The following is a 20,163-nucleotide window of genomic DNA, read 5'->3' as shown; positions in this document are numbered from 1 at the left end:
TTATCAATGGCTATTAGTCAAGATGATCAGGGATTTAACCTCATGCAGGGGGCAACCTTAAATCTCTGACTCTCAGAAGCCAGAAGTGGAAGATGGATGGATCATTCTCTCACTGCACTGTTCCTTACACTCCCCCTGTAGCTCTGGCATAGGCCACCACAGGCAACAGGACACTGGGCAAGAGGGACTATGGTCTGACACAAAATGGCAGCTCTGATATTACAGTTAATATCCAAATGAAACTATGGTGCTCTCCATGACCGGTATTTCTGAGTCCACAGGGACTTCTCACTGGGTCTGTTTTTGAAGACTGAGCTATTTCCGTTACAAACCTCAGAAATATGCTGTGCTTAACGAACAAGAGGAGCAGGGTTACAGAACAGCTATAGATCATCAAGGATAAATATAGCACATCTAAATTTAGTTGGCATTTGGTCTATTTAAAATGTCTGCAAAAACACCATGCTATTGCACAGTAAAGCATGAAGCTATAACACACTGGCCTGCTAACAGCGATGTGAAATGCCATTTTAAAAGTTAACCAGTTAATCGTTAAGCCTAGCTGTCTAACCAGGTTCCTGTAGACAAGGCTGGAGTGCCCCCTGCCCACGGTGTGATGGGTCCAGCCAGAGTGGAACAGCCCCTCACGACATGGATGAGGGACTGCTCCAGCCCAGTCTGCCATGCCACAGTCTGCTCCAGCCTGGCAAGACCGAGCCTACCGCGTTGCAGGCGTGGGATGTTCGGGCTAGGTCAGGCCAGGCCTACCTCAATGCAGGTTGGGGGCAGCTCGGGCTGGGTCCGCTGTGCTGTGGCTAGGGAGCTACTCCAACACAGCTCGGCTGGAGTGGAGTATCTCCTGCCCGTGCTGCTGCATGCTGAGCCCAGTTGTGCATTGGGGGCTGCTCCAGCCAGCCAGGCCACTGGTTAACTGCATTGCCGGGCAAGGGTGATGCTTACTGGGTAACTGGTTAAATTTTTACATCCCTATCTGCTACCGGGTACCACATTTTTTTCCTTTTTCGATGAGGAAGTGATGCCCCTGCAGGAATATTTTAGAAGAAAGGACTCAGTACTTGTTTAATTAGTTTTCTGTCCAATCCCAGAACATGCTGTGTACTCTTCTGAGAAAAGAGACTAATTCAATGGAGAGGTTAAGTTAAATTACCATTTCATACTTAGGCATACTCTGTGCCCACTGACCTCCAATAATGGTCAGTGGGCACAGATGTCAGATTGGTGGTCGGTTTCTAGCGGAGTGCCCCAAGGATCTGTTCTAGGACTGGTTTTGTTCAACATCTTTATTAATGACCTGGATGAGGGGATGGATTGCACCCTCAGCAAGTTTGCAGATGACACTAAGCTGGGGCGGCCGGGGGGGGGGGGGGAGGAGGGGGCGGGAGATAGATACACTGGAGGGCAGGGATAGGGTCCAGAGTGACTTGGACAAATTAGAGGACTGGGCCAAAAGAAATCTGATGAGGTTCAACAAGGACAAGTGTAGAATCCTGCACTTGGGACGGAAGACTCCTAAGCATTGTTACAGGCTGGGGACCGAGTGGTTAAGTAGCAGTTCAGCAGAAAAGGACCTGGGGATTACAGTGGATGAGAAACTGTATATGAGTCAACAGTGTGCCCTTGTAGCCAAGAGGGCTAATGGCATATTAGGGTGCAACAAGAGGAGCACTGCTAGCAGATCCTGAGAAGTGATTATTTCTTTTTATTTGGCTCTGGTGAGGCCACATCTGGAGTATTGTGTTCAGTTCTGGGGCCCCCACTATAGAAAGGATGTGGACGTATTGGAGAGGGTCCAGGGGAGGGCGACCAAAATGATTAGGGGGCTGGAGCGCATGACCTATGAGGGGAGACTGAGGGATTTGGGTTTGTTTAGTCTGCAGAAGAGAAGAGTGAGGGGGGATTTGATAGCATAGAATCATACAACTGGAAGAGACCTCAGAAGGTCATCAAGTCCAGCCCCCTGCTCTAGGCAGGACCAATTCCAACTAAATCAACCCGGACAGGGCTGAAGGGAGGTTCCAAAGAGAATGGCAGAGCAAGGAGCAATGGTCTCAAGTTACAGTGGGATAGGTCTAGATTGGATATTAGGAGAAACTATTTCACTAGGAGGGTGGTGAAGTACTGGAATGGGTTCCCTAGGGAGGTGGTGGAATCTCCATCTCTAGAGGTTTTTAAGTCTCGGCTTGACAAAGCCCTGGCTGGGTTGATTTAGTTGAGATTGGTCTTGCCTTGGGCAGCGGGCTGGACTTGATGACCTCTTGAGGTCTCTTCTAGCTGTATGATTCTACTTTCATCACATGCACAAATACAATCTCATCTTCTTTCAAAGGTGCAGAAAAACACCTCCCTCCCGCAAATAATTTTCTCTCAACTCTCTCATCAACTTCCCATACGGAGACAGTGGATTTAGGCCATGTCTTCACTTCCTGGAAGATCAATGCTGCAGTGGTTGATCTTCTAAAGTTTGATTTGCGGGCTTGAGGAAGCCCCTGTCGGCACCGGAACTCCTACTCCTTGCTAGGAGTAAAGGAAATTAACGGAAGCATTTCTCCTGTCAGCCTCCCACTGTGAGGACAGCACTGAAACTCAGCTTAAGGTGTGTCAACTCCAGCTACTCTTTTTACAAATTAGAGGGAACCCCCACCCCAGTAGTTTAATCTAATAATTAAGTGAATGCTCAGCATAGAACAGGCCCGAGCCTGCAGACAGACTGAACCAGTAGCTCCGATAGGTGTGAACTTTCCCATCCCCTCAATCTCATGGGGAAGTTGACACTGAAGCCTAACGACAACACTTTGCAATATCATTAACCATTCAGTTGCTGATTACTTTCACCAACAGAAAGGGGGAGGCGTTGAGATTGAAAGCATGGTAAGCACTGGGAGCTGCTGCAGGAAAGGAGAAGCAGAGGGAAGAAGAGAGGAGGCACATAAGCATAGGGAAAAGGGACAGATATGGAGGATGGGGAACAAAGAGAAAACTAAGGGCAGGAACAGCAGTGGGCTAAAGGCAGCAGATCCCGCCCTCCCCCCACGCCCAGACAGATGCTGGTTGTGATCGTAAGTTCCTGGACAAACAACAGATAACGATGAAAACTATGTTATTACAGAAAAGCCACGTCCCAGCCTTGATCTCTGTGGCAACCTCTCTCTGACTATTCCACAGGGCACAGAGGAGGCCGTTTATCCTAAATGTACACCCTGACCCGTTCTCCAGAATTCAAATGGAATCCAGTTTTCTCCAAACAGTGATTTGGACCCTGCAGGTTGACCTCAAATGGCACCTCTGGGTGTCTGGCAAGCACTGGGAAGGTAGGACAAAGCCTACTGGACAGAAGCTCTGATCAAGTTTTATGAGGCACCCTTAGGTCAAGAGGAAAGATTTCCATACCCAGCCATTACTTCCAGGTGGAGCTGTCCTGAGACCGTCAGGAAGGCAGGTACATTGAAGAAATGAGAGTCTTTCCCAGGTTCCGGTGCTTCATTTGATGTCTGTAAAACAAGAAAGCACATGCCCGAGTATTAATCAGTTAAGGAACATGGCTTCAGATTTTTCATCCTCCTTCCTCTGAAAATTACAGGTGCATCAATCCAAATAAAACTAAACAACAGGACAAAGCCCCATGCTTCCAGGAATAAAGCCATACACCAAGGGCTTGGTCTACACCAAGAGCAGTGTCTAAGTTCAAGTGAAGTCCATTTCAAAACCAGTTTGGAACCTTTTCTAAGTTGGCAATTAGCTCCTCTTTTGGCACATCTACACCATGCCAACCCCTAACATAGACAAGGAAAGCTATGATTTGCATGAGAACCTGGTACTAATCTCCAGTTTAGACATGACCTCAGAGTAATTTAAAAGTATCACGTCACTGAAGTAACCTACAGAACATCTTGGGGGCAAAGAGTGTGAAGCCACCTCCAAAGTTGAAAATATAGGAGAATCAGATTCTTAACGGCAGGCAGTACTAGAATGTTACTGCATGTAAGCCAACAACAACTTGTGAAAAACTGTATACTTGGGAGAGGGGAGAGGGACAGAGTTTATGGGAGTGTGGTTATATAAACCATAAAACGTAATTTATAACAAATTCAATTTTCTATTCCTACCACCCCCCAGCCCAGTAACACATGAACTGCATTATAAAAATTATTCTAAGACAGCAGTGTCTTCAACTGCTAGAAAAGTACACAGAAAACAATGCCCCTCCCAATCCTGCACATGTCTAACTACTCACATGAACAATCCCATCAACCAATGAGACTAGTTAGATTAATCAATTTATTCATGAGCTTAAGTGTTTACAGGATGGGTGCAATAGAAGCACATGACTGGGCCAAATTCTGGTAGCTGGCTATTCCTCCCAACTTTAATGACAGGATACCTACCATACACAAGATGTGATCCTTAATATGTATAAGGTTATTATGTGGCACTGAAATAATTTTCTAATAAGGTAGCAAAAAGCAAAAGGACAGAAAAAGAAAAAATGCCACTGAGTGTAGCAGAAAGGATCCAGGGAGGAAGGTCTTACAGATAAGGCACTGTGCTGGGACTCAAGAGAACTGGGTCTAGCTCCCTGGCTCTGCCAGAGATGCTTCTCATGGTGCTGGATGAGTCAATTTCTCTGTGCCTCGGTCCCTTATTCATAAAACAGGGAGAAGAGTTGTGTTAGAAAGGCCATGTCTAGACTCTAGAGAAGATGGATGCTGCAGCGGTCGATCTGGCGTTTGATTTAGCGAGTCTAGTAAAGACCTGCTAAATCGAATGCTGAGGGGCGCTCCTGTTGACGCCTGAACTCCTACGCCTCACAAGGAGTAAGGGGAGTCAAGGGGAGCATTTATCCCATCAACCTCACTCTGTGAAGACGATGCTGAAGCTTGGCTTAGAGTACATCAACTCCAGCTATGTTTTTTATGTAGCTGGAATTGAAGGCCGTAAGCTGTCCTTCGGCTGCAGAGAAGACCTGGCCTAAGTTCTGTAGAGCAGGCACCATCTTTTAATTGGAGTACAGCACAGTTGGGCCTTGATCGTTGTTGGTGCTCCAAGCCTTACTGGAATGCAAACTGCAATAATAAAGAAATGTACTTTGTAACAGAAGCAGGGGGCACACATTTATGTGGCACTGTAGGGTCCTCAAAGAAAACAAAAAATACGCAGCTCTTATTTCAGTTATACAGGCCCGTAGGACTAGAAGTGTGTCAGCAGCTCTGAATTTTGCTTAAAGTTTATATACATGGCTGTGTAATTTAAGTGCCTGCAAGTGCAAGAGAGCATAATTTGCATTGTGAGGTGATCAAAAGGCAGGGTTGCAGTAAGAAGAAGGAACAGAGGGGCATAATATTCTTATTGATAAACTAGGCAAATATAACTTAGATAGGGCCACGATAAGGTGGGTGCATAATTGGCTGGATAACCGTAGTCAGAGAGTTGTTGTTAACGGTTCTAAATCCTGCTGGAAAGGGATAACAAGTGGAGTTCCTCAAGGGTCTGTTTTGGGACCCGTACTGTTCAATATCTTCATCAATGATGTAGATATTGGGATAGAGAGTACGCTTATTAAGTTTGCAGATGATACCAAACTGGGTGGGGTTGCGACTTCTTTGGAGGATAGGGACATAATTCAAAATGACCTTAGCAAGTTAGAGAAATGGTCAGAGGTAAACAGGATGAGGTTTAATAAAGAGAAATGCAAAGTGCTCCACTTAGGAAGGAACAATCAGTTCCATACATACAAGATGGGAAGCGACTGTCTAGGAAGGAGCATGGCAGAAAGGGATCTAGGGGTCATAGTGGACCACAAGTTGAATATGAGTCAACAGTGTGATGCTGTTGCAAAAAAAGCAAATATGATTCTAGGTTGTATCAACAGGTGTGTTGTAAGCAAAACTCGTGAAGTCATTCTGCCGCTCTACTCTGCACTAGTTAGGCCTCAGCTGGAGTACTGTGTCCAGTTCTGGGCGCCATATTTCAAGAAAGATGTGGAGAAATTGGAAAGGGTACAGAGAAGAGCGACAAGAATGATTAAAGGTCTAGAGAACATGACCTATGAAGCCAGGCTTCATGAACTGGGCTTGTTTAGTTTGGAAAAAAGAAGATTAAGGGGGGACATGATAGCGGTTTTCAAATATCTAAAAGGGTGTCACAAGGAGGAAGGAGAAAATTTGTTCCTCTTGGTTTCTGAGGACAGGACAAGGAGTAATGGGCTTAAAGTGCAGCAGGGGAGGTTTAGATTGGACATTAGGAAAAAATTCCTAACTGTCAGGGTGGTCAAATATTGGAATAAATTGCCAAGGGAGGTGGTGGAATCTCCCTCTCTGGAGATATTTAAGAACAGGTTAGATAGACATCTGTCAGGGATGGTGTAGATGGAGCTTGGTCCTGCCTTGAGGGCGGGGGGCTGGACTCGATGACCTCTTGAGGTCCCTTCCAGTCCTATTATTCTATGATTCTATAACAAGGTGCAATGTAGAGTACAGGAAGGGATCGCCTCCTCCACTCATCCCATTTTACAGATGGGGAACCTGAGACAGAGGTGGAAGTCTGAATTTTCAGTAGTAACCTAACTTCAGGAGCACAGACTGGAACCCTTAGGGCCTGAATTTCAGAGAAGCTGAGCGAACATAGCTAATTGGAGCTGGAAATGTTCAGAACCCCAGGGGATAGGGGGTTGGAAGGAATCAGGTCCTAATTTTTTAATAGAGGCACCCAAAATTAAAGGCTCTGAATGACATGAAAAGCTGTGTGGGAGAAGAACCCAGATTGCCCCATCCAACCCTGAAAGTTAAGCATTAGTTCATTCTTCTCCAGAATGATCATGGAACACAAAATCTTTAAGAATTTCTACCATTAGAACAGCTTTGGTTTCACACACCGCTATCATAAAGGCTCAGTGTTAAATCTGATAAGAAATCAGGAGGGTTGTTTTTTTATCTAAGACAGGTGCCTCCAGTTTATTAAAGATCTTTTAATCACTGTTATTTTCCTTTCACAGGGAAATGAATTTGATTCCATTAGAAAAAGTGCTATGGTAATGAGAAAAAAAGGAAATAGAATATTCTATTGAGTCTTCATTGTTATTCTATTATTAAAAAAGGCTCTAGCAACATGGAGATTGTATAGGCATAGAAACACAAATGCCCTTTTCTTCCAGCTTTTGCACATCTTTTCAGGGTCATTGGATAATTTACATGCAAAGAAACACCATGGAACACTTAGCTGGTTTTGTGCTAAAGCAACATAAACAACCTCTTAAGAAAAGAGCATAGACAACATACTTATTGGGGGAAGGGCCTAGAGTTAAAAAGAGAAAGTGTTGGATAGTGTTTTAATCAGTAGTTTTGTATAACTGTATATGTCCACTTTTAATAAATGGAGCACTTATAATTGTTTCAAGCTCAGTGTTCATTTATTAATGCAATTCTATTTTATGGGTGGGGGGTTGGGCAGGAGGAAAGGTGAAGGAGCAGGCTGCGGGTAGGAGTCTGGGCAGTAGGAAGGGTGCAGGGGAGGGCTCTGGAAGAGAGGGAGGGTGCAGGAGCAGGCTGGGTGTGCGATAGGGAAGGGGGTACAGGAGCAGGGTGGGAGGCCTGGGTGGGAGGGAAGATGCGGGTGCATGTTGGGGGTGGGTAGGTCTGGAATGGGGTCAGGCTAGTGGAATTCAGGAGGGCACATAGTTTTGCATGGCTCTGTGCTAGAGCACCGCCTCCACTGGCCATGATTCAGCCAATGGGAGCAATGGGGGTGGTGTGGCACCTGCACAGAGCACTTCTGTGAACACACAGAGCTGCTTCCCCCTTGCTAGGCAGAGCCCACGGACCAGATCCGGTCCTGGCTTGCCTGGATCAAGTCCATGAGGCTTGGGCCTCTCCCTCTGCAGTGGCCCTGGCACTCCAGCCATGGTGCCCCCAACATGACTGGAGTACCAGCGCGTGTCCCTGCGGAGGGGTGGGAGCCCCAAGCCTCACAGGCTGGATCAAAGCAAGCCGCAGGGGGGATGCAGCCTGCGGGCTGTAGGTAACCAACTCCTGCTTTAAGTGCTTGTGGTCATTAATGATTCTAGAGCACTCATCACAAGATGACGGTGCTCTGGTTATATTCCATCTTGGCTTCTTGTCTGCAACTCAGCCACAATTTGTTGACAATCATCCAGTAATTTAAGTAGGGCCTTGTATCTAACCTTTTTCAGTAGAATACAACAACATTTCTACCAAATAGTAACTGGAAGAGAGAGACAGAAAGCCAGACATGAGATCTCAAGAGTGCTCTGCCCACTCCGCAAACAGAACACAATAATCTCTGCACCTCCTGGGACTGTGATTTGGTTTATTTATAATTACAGTAAACTTCCGATAATCCGGCACCTTTAGGACCCAGGGGGTGCCGGATTATCAGATATGCCGGACTATCAGAAGGGGGGGATATGAGGGGTCTGGGATGGGGTGGGGTGGGGAGATGCTACCCTAGACCCCCTCATAGCCCTCCCTTCTGATAGTCCGGCTCTGCCCCAGGAGTCCCCGATTCAGCCGCTGCTGGTCAGTTTCAGCAGCGGCTGATTCGGGGACGCCTGAAGCAGAGCAGCTGGGGTGCTGCTGGGTTGGTCCCGCAGCCCCGAGGGGCAGCGCTACTGGACCTACCCGGCAGCACTCCAGCTGTTCTGCCCCCTGCTTCCCGGATTCAGCGCAGTTTTAGCAGCGGCTGAATTGGGGAAGCTGGGGGCAGAGCAGCTCCAATGGTCCGGCTGCCCAGAGCACTTCCGGGTTCCTGATGGTGCCGGACCATTAGGAGTGCCGGACCGTCAGATGCCGGACCATCAAAGTTTTACTGTATTTCATGTCACTTTCCTTTCTCCACAAATGTAACCCCAAATGAAGGGGGGGGGGGGGAGATGCAGAAAGAGCAAGAGTTGAGGGAAAAGTATGGGGGAAGATTATAGAGGCCAAACTATAGTTTTGGGAGGTTTAAATATACACAGCCATCTGACAAAACTTCCAAGTCATGAGTGCATGTGGCTAAGAACTGCCAGGCTGTATTCCACCGGCAATTCAAGCTGACTCTGAGGACATAACAAGAAGCAATGGGCTTAAATTGAAGCAAGGGAGGTTTAGGTTGGACATTAGGAAAAACCTCCTGTCAGGGCGGTTACACTCTGGAATAAATTGTGTATGGTGGAATTTCTATCACTGATTATTTTTAAGAGTAGGTGAGACAAAACCCTTTCAGGAACGGTCTAGATTGGGGTGGCCAAAGCACCATGCTTCCATATATATTATGCCTGCCTCTGTAATTTCCACTCCATGAATTTAACAAAATGGGATCATAAAAACATAAGAACGGCCATACTGGGTCAGACCAAAGGTCCTTCTAGCCCAGTATCCTGTCTGCCGACAGTGGCCAGCACCAGGTGCCCCAGAGAGGGTGGACCGAAGACAATGATCAAGCGATTTGTCTCCTGCCATCTCTCCAGCCTCTGACAAACAGAGGCCAAAGACACCATTTTATCCCCTGGCTAATAGCCTTTTACGGACCTAACCTCCATGAAATTATCTAGCTTTTCTTCAAACTCTGTTATAGTCCTGTTGTGGGTTCCAGCCCACAAAAGCTTAATCCCAAACAAATCTGTTGGGTATGTCTACACCAGGAAATTATTTTGAAACAACTAAATTTGAAATAATAATTCCCCAAATAACTATTTCGAAATAAGCTTATTCCCCCAGAAAAGCAGGAGTTATTATTTTGAAATAACCAGCCCCTTATTTCAAAACAACAGGCTTGGCAGTGTGGATGCTGTTTGTTATTTTGAAATAAGGGGAGTTATTTCAAAATAACTCCCTAGTGTAGGCCAGGTCAGTCTTTAAGGTGTCACAGTTCTCCTCGCTGTTTTTGCAGGTACAGACTTAACATGGCTACCCCTCTGATACATGGTTCCATATACACTATTTAATAGAATAATACCCACCAAGCACCTTTCAACCACAAATCCCACAGTGTTTTACAGTGGGGGAAACCAAGGTATAAGCTTAAATGAGGGGCCCCAAGAATCAGTTTTTCATGAAGAATATTAATAGAGATGTAGCCGTGTTAGTCTGGTCTTGCTGAAACAAAAGACAGGACTATGCAGCACTTTAATAAACCATCCTGTTAGTCTTTAAAGTGCTGCATAGTCCTGTCTTTTGTTTCAGTTTTCATGAGTTCCCCAAGTCCCATTTGCTAGATTACAGCTACTCTTCCCCAAATAACATTTGCACCAGAGCTTTTGTGACTTAAGTCATTCACACTGTGGTCCTGCATAATTTAATTCTGTAAAGCTTTGAGGCTGTGAGATAGCATGCATACCCCTAATAGGTTCTGATGGGCTAAAATGGGCTAATTATGTTATTGGGTTGCACCTAGAATGAGAGCCTGACTTAACTGACCATGAAGCCCAGAAGTAGACTGGCCAGCACCTACATTCACTTTCTGAGAGCAGCAAGGTGCTGAACTGGAAATTCAGAAAGGGACAATAACCCCTGGAATCGTAGCTACTGAAAAAAGAGTCAACCCAGAGAAGTTGTGGGGAGGAACACCTCAGAAGATAGGGTAGAAGGATGCCTAGGAAAAAAAGCAGCAAAGAGTGGGACTGTGCAGATCATGGCTGCTGGTTACAGGGTTCCTGGGAGGGCCTGGGTTCCTCTACCAGCCACCAGAAAAGTATCACAGGACGTGAAGACTTGGAACCGAAGACCACATGAGGCAGAGTCTGGACAGTTAGTCCAGTGGTATTTTGTTATCCCAGCAGGGGATGACTACATGGTGACCTGGCTAAAGGGCCAAGTCATGAAAAGGGAGGACCCCAGGTTCCGCACAGACCAGACATAGTGAGAACTAATTCCCAGATCCAGCCACAAGGCGGCACACCTGCAGTGAGCAGAACCCTTTAACAGGAAGATATAGTTTGTGCAGAAAACTGAACAGAGATACACTATTTTACTTAAAAGTGTATGATATGTTTATTGTCAAGCATCATGTGTTTTCACATCTTAGTTTGCACATAAGAGCCAGGAGCACCCCTGTGGTAATACTAAGGTATTTCAATTAACCAGACACAGTTTAGCTGGCCAGCCAACTGTATTAAATAGAAAGCTTGGGTACATAGGTTGTGGACTGGTATGAGGGGGAGTTGTCAGTAGGGCAGGGCAGGGCAGGTTTTTAAATCCTGAATAACCTATATATGGAGATTTCTGACCAGGAGATTAATTAGGTGCAGGGAGCTGTAGATATAACACTGCAGCAGGCAGCTGTATGCTACCTCAACAATTTTTTGCTTAGTGATGATACACTAGCAATGTTGTAGCCAATAAGCATAAGGAGATATAATTATTTTGTGGTCAAAGAATATATTTTCTTTTAGGAGAGAGGCTTATGGGAGTGCACACAGTTTTGGTGGGTACAGTCACTGCAAACAAGGGAAAATACCACAATTTAGTTACTATTGTTTGGAAATTCACTCAGGACATTTCTGGGGGAGAATCATTTCTACAAGTGCCGAAAGCAATCAAACGACAATTTAAAGCACTAAACTATTTTGCAACACTGATAAAAGGAGACAATAATTACAGCATGGGCAGCTTTTAAGAAGGGACAAAAAAGCATGAGCTGCAAGGGAAAAAATTAGAAGCTGGTAGGGAAAAAATTATTGTAGGGTTTATAGCAGAATCAGATTAACATGAAGTCTGAGTTAGTTTCACAAGAGTTGAACTGTGCCTGTGGAGACCTCCTCCCATTTTTTTCATTTTACAACCACATTTTTGGTTATTAAGATATTTGAGACACACACCCCATTTCTCTTTAAAGTTTTTCCACACAACTCAGGGCAGAGAAATTGATCAATACATAAGGTACCAAGGAAAGTACAGAACAAAAATGAGAGAGATTAAAACAGCTGCTTAGTCTATTTCATTTAGTATAATCACCTTAGGTATCACAAAGTAAATAAATCTCAGAGAAGTCTATACAAAAATTCAGCATATACAAAACTGACTCTGTCCTTTTGACATCCAGTGATTACAAAGTTGTTTTATAAGTACAACTTACCTTGACATGAAAGAGCTCCCCCGCACCTTCACAGTCATTTGACGTAATTATAGGGGTATGAATGTGCACGTAGCCATGATCCTGAAACAGACAGCAGATTGAAAGTTACTAGTCCAAGGACATTTTGTGTCAACTCCAAGGAAGATTTCAACATGTGCAAGTCAGGATTCATCTATCAGCCCAAGACCAAAGACAACAAGTGTAACATTTTAGAATAGCTTCTACAGTACATGAGATACACCATGGCATCTGCAAAACACCAGCTGGCTTTGTAGAGCATGTGAATTTAGTGCCAGATTCTTCACATGTTCTCTCTATAGAGCAAACCCTGCAGAGAGCTCTATAACCACTGCAATTCTACCGTAAGAATAGAGCTCCATTATTTTCTAGTCCACAGTGCCAAAATCGCTGCAGAAAATATGCTATTTACATCAGAAAGCATGAGAAAGAAACAAAGGCCACTCAGGGGACTATGGAAAGAGTGCATTTGGACTGTAAGCAGAAGGGACCAATCTTCCTGTAAAGCATCTAGCAGAATGGGACCCAACTGCAGTTGGGGCTCTCTTGATGAAATAATAATGTCAGCGCCATGTTATTATCCCAGGATTACACTTTCAAAGCATCCTGAGTGCTTTTCAAAATATAAGCACAAATAAACCCAGCAGCTGCCCTAAAATAGGGAGCAGAATCCCTTCCTTCCCCCGCCCCATCTAGCACACCCATCCGCCCACCCAAAAGCCTGGGAAAATAAGTGGGATTTGCAGCCAGCTCTAAACATCAACCAACTGGGGTTATCTGGACCAAAGAGTTGAGGGAAGCAGTGTACAACACATCTTACAGGAAGACATCTAAATTAACAGGGAGTAAAGTTTCTAAAGTGCAATGTAATTTATGGTTACCATCATTAGACTGGCAGTAGAGTGCAATTCACATCAGCAGACTTCCTCCCTGGTTTAGGAAGTACCTGAGCAGTAGGTCTCATCAGAGGGGTGCCCAGAAGCACACATCCCCTTTCAGGAACTTAACACAGTTTCATTATCAAACCACAGAAAAGGTAAGAGCTAATGTTACCACATCAGCAGGGGCATTCAGAGCTCAGAGGATACTCATGCAGCATACAACTTACTAGGTACGTCTACACTGCAATCAGAGCCCCATGGCTAGCCTGTGCCAGTTGATTTGGGCTTACGGGACTCAGGTGTGGGGCTTTTAATTAAGGTGTAGACATTCCAGCTCAGGCAGCAATCCAAGCTCTAGGATCCTCCCATCACGTAGGTCCTAGAGTCTGGGCTAGGACCTGGGCATTTATACCACAATTAAACAGCCCCACAGTTGGAGACTCATGAGCCCATGTCAGCTGGCACTGGCCAGCTCTGGGTATCTAACTGCAGGACAGAAGATAAAATCTTTGGAATAAGAACATTAAAAAAAATAAAAAGAAACTCTGCCTACTACATATCACTACTACAGTTAAAGATTTTCTGCTTAAGTTTTAGCTTTATGCTCTTTTTAGTCTTCAGTTTTGTACAATAAAAACAGACTGCTTTCATTTTCCAGTTCTTGTGCACAATACTGCAATGTTTGGATTGCAAGCTCTATGCAGGAATATTTGGGGGTGTGGGTTTTTTTTAAAGCTGTTTCTCACTGGATTACAAAGAAATAATTAAAAAGACATGATTTTGCTGGTCTTAGCATTTGCTGTTATAGCCAAATTTGACCTTATATTTATTGTCCCTTTAAAAATCTATTCAAGCTTCATTAAGCATCTAGTTTCAAAATATGTATCATGTTTAAGCAGAAGCACTCCATGTGAAAAATAGTGACAGGGGAAGTATTTGCTTTAGTAGTAGTAAGATACACATGCCATATCAGAATTTCATGCTTACTGATAATTCTACCAGCACTTTTCTATTGCTCTTTAAAATCTTTGAGGATAAGATGTTCTTCAACATCAATCTATTTCTTTTGCAACCATCTGTAAACAAACGATTGTGGGTATCGCCATCTAGTGGACAAACACCAGTACTGACTTTCTTTAGTGAAGCGATTATTTTGCCATGTTGGTCTCAGGATATTAGACACAAGGTAGGTGAGATAATATTTTCTTGGATCAACTTATGTTGGTGAAGGATGATCTTGGTATAGCTTGAAAGTTTGTACCTTCCATCAACGGAAGCTGGTCCAATCAAAAATATAATCTCACCTACCTGGTCTTTAACAGTAGCATTAACTTGCACAATATTTCTATCTTAAAGCAATCCTAAAATCCCTACAATATTGTACTGAATTCTCTTGAGAAGGCTAGACTTGGCTTAATCATCTAAGTATTACGTTTGAAATACCAAGGCTCCCTACAACAATAACTTCAAATCACAGGAGGTCTGACTCAACCTTTTATGACAGTAAACTGCACAATAATTCTCAGGTCTAATTTTGGAGCTAGACTGCTTGGCATGGAGCTTGAACTCGAGTCGCAGAGTTTAAAGCCAGAAGGCATGACCAGACCAGCTCATTTGATCTCATAGATCACAGGCACCCACACAACTAACCCAACAACTGCAGTGGGATCAAAGTATAACAGACCACAGGAGACTACCTCAACCCACCACAGTCAGAGAACAGGAGGGACTGAGGTCCGCCAATGCCTGAGTCCCTTGCATTGGCAGGGAAATGAGTAAGTGAGATACAGACCGATAATCCTGGCAAGCGACCCACACACTTATCCTGCAAACAAAGACGAACTGCACCCCTCTCCCGTCATTGCCAATCTGACCCCACATATGGTGATGACTGAGGCTTTGTTTACACTCTCAAAACTAAAGTGCAGTTGCAGCAGAGCTGATATGGTGGCGCCATGGCAAGAGCACTGAGAGAGAGCTCTCCCAGCACGCTGAGTAAACCACCTCCAAGAGGGGAGTAGCTAAGAGTGTGGAGAGCCTGGCTCCCAGCGCTGTAGTCTGGTTCACACTGGTGCTTTACAGCACTGTAACTTGCTGAATTCTGAGGAGGGAATGTTTTTTCACACCCCTGAGCCAGAAAGTTGCAGAGCAGTAAAGTACCTTGGTAGATTAAGCCTTAGACACTGAGCATATGAACAAGAATCTAATCAGCCAAGCATCTGAAAGAGGGAACACTTGGTGCCCTCTCAGAGTCCTGGACCTCCCCACCCAGTGTCCTATTGACAGCTCTGGCCATCCCTGATGCTGCAGAGGAAGGAGATAAAAGAAAACAAAATACATGGGGGCGGGAATCCCTTCCTAAATCCCCCTCTAGTTGGTTCCAAGGAAACAAAGTGAACGGACCCTAGAGGGAGGCTCATTTTAAGACAGGGTTTTGAAAGCAGAGGCAGTCAGCTTGAACTCGAGTCGCAGAGTTTAAAGCCAGACCAGACCAAAACTCAAGGGTTCCAGAGGACTCCTCACTCTTTTCCCCCAACTACAAAGTAGGAGTCGTGGTCTGAGGATAGGCTGGGAGCCAGGAGCTGACAAATTCTAACCCCAACATTCCACTGCTTGTACGTGTTAGATCACGCCACTAATGGCCATGCTCCCAAAGAAGCAATCACTAAGTTTGAGTGCCTTAGTTTCTGAGTGCCTGAGAGATCAGAGGCTTCACTATCAGAGGTGCCGAGCAGCCACAACTTCAACAAAAGTTCAGGTTAGGAAGTGAAGAACAGCATATCCAACTGAAACCATACTGACAGCTACGAAGGAACAATCCATAGGGAAAAATGGGCTTTTAACACCGTACTTAGAAATCCAGCTATTAGCTTTGAACGCTGCTATTCCACATAGGACTCTTAGTTTTCAAATGGCTTGAATTCTCCTGCATTTGTCAATTTCTAAGTATCCCGATACAGTTATTGGACAACATATTAACAACAAGAAATGCAATGTATCTACCATTACAGCGGGGTGTTTGCCCCTTTCCCCCGTCCCAAACTTCACACTTGGCATCAGTGAAGCATTTGTAAATTTGTGTCAATGTTACTGAATTATTTCAGCTGAAAAAAAGCCCTAAAAATCAAGTATTTTGTCTTGTCATTTCCCAAACTAAACTTTTACATTTTCTGAATTTGAAATATTTGGAAGTTTCCTTTAATTGTATTTTAATTTTAAAAAACCCTAGAAAGGTATCAACATGAAAACATTTCATTCAACCCAACGTGATTTTCATGACTTTGGCAGTCAAAGCGAGAGAGGAAAGATGAGAGCGCGCAAGGGTATGCGCCCCGCCTCTGTCCATAAAACAAGAATCTGGGATACTGATGGTATGTCTACACTGCAGCTGGGAGGTTTGTTGCCCAGCACGTGAGCGTAACTTCAGTCTTGCAGGAGTAAGCATTTTCACACCACTGAGAGATGCAGCTATGCTGATGTAAGCTCTCAGTAGAGGCCAGTCCTAAGTCAGTGCCAGAAGTAGAAACAGAACCTCGGAGACCCCTTTTCACACCTTACACTGTCACCAGTTGCATAACTTTGCATATGTGAAAACACAGTCACAAAATCAAAGGAGGAGTAGAGCACCTTGAAAAATGAATGGATGGCTGCAGTAGCTTCGCTGCGTACCCTCAAGAGGGAACTCAGCACATTGGTCCTGCATCGTAAATGAGGGAACTGACGGCTGTACTCCAACGGGGGCCTCTCTCGGGGTTTAAAAGGGAACACCTAAGGAAAGGACAGGAAAAAAACACAACCATGAGAACCTGCAGTCATTAGAATTTTACTGACATCCATGGAATATTTACCACTGTCTATTAAAGTTCAATAAGCGATACAAGTCAGAGGCAAAAATAATACTTCTTCTTCTAGAAAGAGAATGAAACACAAGAGATGGGTGTCGATCCCGTTTGGAAAATGTTCAGGTACTATACTGAGCAGGTCCTTATGAGCACCTATTTAAAGAAGCTAGTCAGCTAACCATTTAACCAATAAGCAATCACAGTTAACCAACCCTGCTAACCACAAAACCGCCCCCCCCCCCAACACGTTCTGCATTTAAAACTCACACCAGCAGGCTGGCTCAATCCAAGCCAGCCGATCCGAGTTTTAAATGAAGAGCATGCAGGAGAGCTGCCTGCCACACTAAGTTGCTGCCTCTGAGAGAGAGCAGTCCCTGTCCGCGGGAGGGCCTAAGCTTCATGAGAGCTCCAAGCTCCATGGGATGCCAGAACAGCCTCTGTCCGCGGGAAGCTCAGGGTACCCCAGGGACAGAGGCTACTGCAGTCCCATGCTTCTGCTTCTGGTACAGAGGCAGCAGCATGGGGTGGCAAACAGGAGTTGGTCTTGTGAGGGGAGCCAATTTTTAAATCAGCTCCCCTCACAGATCAGCTCCCATCTGCTACCCTAGTGCTGCTGCCTCTGTATCAGAGGCAGCAGTGTGGAGTGGCAGGGGGCTCCCCGGGAATGGGGCCAGGAGCACACTAGCTGTTGGCCCTGCTCTGGGGGGAACATTTTAGTAATCATGTAGCAACTGAGAATTGTTGTGGCTACATAAAGGCTAAAATAAATGATTTCTAACATCCCTAGCACCTATACAGAATAAGAATTTCAACACGGCTCAGAGCAAAAGTAAAGAGCCAGATTTTCAAAAGAGTCCAGCACAACGGGTGCTTATCACTTTCTAACACCTTAAGGCAAGTTTCATGGGGGCAGCAGAGAGCACCTCTTTGGAACTCTGGTTCCAATTGTGGGTGCTGGCCCCCAATTCTTTAGCAAATTCAGATCCTAGTTAGTTTCAGTTTCCTTCCCCTGCCCAGTGTACTAGTCAGTTTCCCTGTTAATGAAAAGGCCCTTGTCCACATCAATGGGAGAATAGAAAACATCTTTTAAAAAATACAGGAAATAAGAGTTTGAAATGTGCTCTGTCAGAAACTGGAATAGCCATTTTCCAAAAGGTGTCCTATTAGCTTGACTGTTAAATGCAATAACATACCAAAGTATCACAGGGGCCCAACACACGGATATTTTCAGCTTTCAATTCCACATTTTGCATCCTATGAAGACTTTTTACCAATTTCCCTTGTACTTCTACTGCGCTTCCAAAAGCCAAATCTCTGAAAAAGCAACATCAACAATATATCACTATGGATATGACATAAAGCTCACTGAATTCAAGAGACTCATCCTGACTTATTTGGGTTAATGTAGATTAAATCCTACACTTCCAGTATCTATTATCACAGAAAGGTAGCTTGTTATAATTTGACTGCTAAATTTTATTTACATGGCACTCAATATATCCAACATGGAAAAGAGTCTGAGCGCAGTGTGTGTGTGTGTGTATGTATTGAACCCCTCATTCCAAGAGCATGGATATTTTAAATTATTCAATACATAAACCACTAAGCTGTCCATTTTGCAAGAAATAAATTGCACATGACCTTACATAGCTAAAAGCCTAAATGTTATTTTTATTAGAAGTAAGCTCTCCTTGACTGATCCACTACTAGCTGGGTGGAGTTATTCTAAAGATTTCGCTAAACCTCCAATATGAGCTCCAATGTCTGTTTGTAAGGAAAGACCTCAGGGTTTGCCAATCACTCCATGCTTTTTCTTATGCTAAGCCTGTAAAAATGGTATTTCAGCCAGAGACACTGACTGCATCTGGTGAAAAAGGCAGGACAAGACTAAGGAGCCTACAGAAGACAGCAAGTTGAGGAAAAGCTGATGTGGAAGACCTAGCTTCTGGTAAAGCACAGCTTCGCTTACACAGGAATGAGCCCAGCAGTGAAAGCCAAGCCCTGGAGAAACCACTATGGGGTACAACCTGGCCGCACTGAATTAATAAGTCTTGCCACTGACTTCAGTGAAGACAATTTCAATTTAAAAACTAACCATGTTAGTCTGTTTCAGCGAGTGGCACCTTAAAAACTAATCATTTTATTATGGCATAAACGGATATCTGATGAAGTGAGCTGCAACTCACGAAAGCTTGTGCCATAATAAAATGATTAGTCTTTAAGGTGTTACTGGAGTCCTTGTTTTTTCAATTTAAAAGTGCCCCCTACATTGAACATCCTTCAGAATCAGTTAACCCAGCTCCTTAACTAACAGCTGTCGAATAACACCAAGCATAACACCACCTCAGCAGTATTCCCATCTCTGCTGCAGCAGGAGGCAAGATGCTAGGTATGGGAATCAATGCCCTTTGTCTCAGATAGGGTGGAGCAGAGCCACACAACTACATCACTCACTGGCCCGCTCCAAACAAAAATGATGCAGAAATGTCTTTAAATACATAAAAGTCTACAAACCTGTTTTCCAAGGTTGGGTCAGCTACAACTTGGAGGCTTTCTAAAGAACTGCCATCATTTATATGCAGGAACAAAACCTCTTTCTGGGACCGGACAGAACGAACCCAGCCCTGGAGGAGGAATAAAATAAAAGTTTGTGGTGACCTAGTTTGAACTGAACCTAGTTAAATGCAGGACTCAACGGACATTGGGAAAGTCATTTCAGGCCTGATCCAACTCCCATTGAAGGCAATGAAAGGATTTCATTAATATTCAATCAGGATCTCCCAGCGCTCTAGCTAAACCACCTCCACCAAGAGGAGTAGCTTACTGTAGCATGGCTTACCTAGGCGCTTTACAGCGCTGTAACTCCCTGCGCTCGGGGAGAGGTGGCGGCAAGGGTTTCAATGCCAAAGCCAGAAAGTTACAGCACAGAAAAGTGGAAGCATAGACTTAGCCTTACTCAGTGGTGAAAGAATAAGATAGAGCAGCTTGGAAGAGCTGTAATTGTGATACTAGGTGATCTGGGAGGCTATGACCTGGGGGAGGGAATAGCTCCTCTTCCTGATGCCTGTATGTGAGATCAAAAGAAAGAAATGCACATGATCCTGGAGAAATCTAGTACGGTTGAACCTTCCAAATCCGGGACTCTCCAGTCTGGCAACATCCATGGTCCAGGAGGGCCAGGGATATTAGTGAACCAAAGATCCCCTGAGCAACACAGGGGCTGGGGTGCCCTGGCTGGGCCAGATGGCATCTGGGGAGGCCCCACCCTGGCCCAGACCTCCAGTATCAACAGGGCCAGATGGTGGCCAGGAAGCCCCAAGCCCAGGCAAGGGAAC

The 20,163-nt window shown here is 44.8% G+C and overlaps 1 protein-coding gene across 3 annotated transcripts in view; it reads right to left on the bottom strand.

Annotated features, from left to right (window-relative positions):
• The window catches only part of NARS2 (asparaginyl-tRNA synthetase 2, mitochondrial), a 75,541-nt gene that overhangs the window by 54,033 nt on the left and 1,345 nt on the right, over positions 1 to 20,163 (bottom strand). For all 3 annotated transcript variants that reach the window (XM_075919475.2, XM_075919476.2, XM_006131905.4), the window contains exons 2-6: positions 19,343 to 19,452; positions 18,022 to 18,142; positions 16,614 to 16,754; positions 12,088 to 12,168; positions 3,409 to 3,509 (exon numbers count right to left, since the gene is read on the bottom strand). In XM_075919475.2, the coding sequence (XP_075775590.2) occupies positions 3,409 to 3,509; positions 12,088 to 12,168; positions 16,614 to 16,754; positions 18,022 to 18,142; positions 19,343 to 19,452 (554 nt within the window). The remainder of the gene's footprint in view (positions 1 to 3,408; positions 3,510 to 12,087; positions 12,169 to 16,613; positions 16,755 to 18,021; positions 18,143 to 19,342; positions 19,453 to 20,163) is intronic.

This window comes from Pelodiscus sinensis, chromosome 1 (assembly GCF_052426305.1).
Source record: "Pelodiscus sinensis isolate ZL-2025 chromosome 1, ASM5242630v1, whole genome shotgun sequence".
Taxonomy (NCBI): Eukaryota; Metazoa; Chordata; order Testudines; family Trionychidae; genus Pelodiscus; species Pelodiscus sinensis.
Note: the sequence above shows the minus strand (reverse complement) of the source record. Positions and strands in the feature narration are given on the sequence as shown.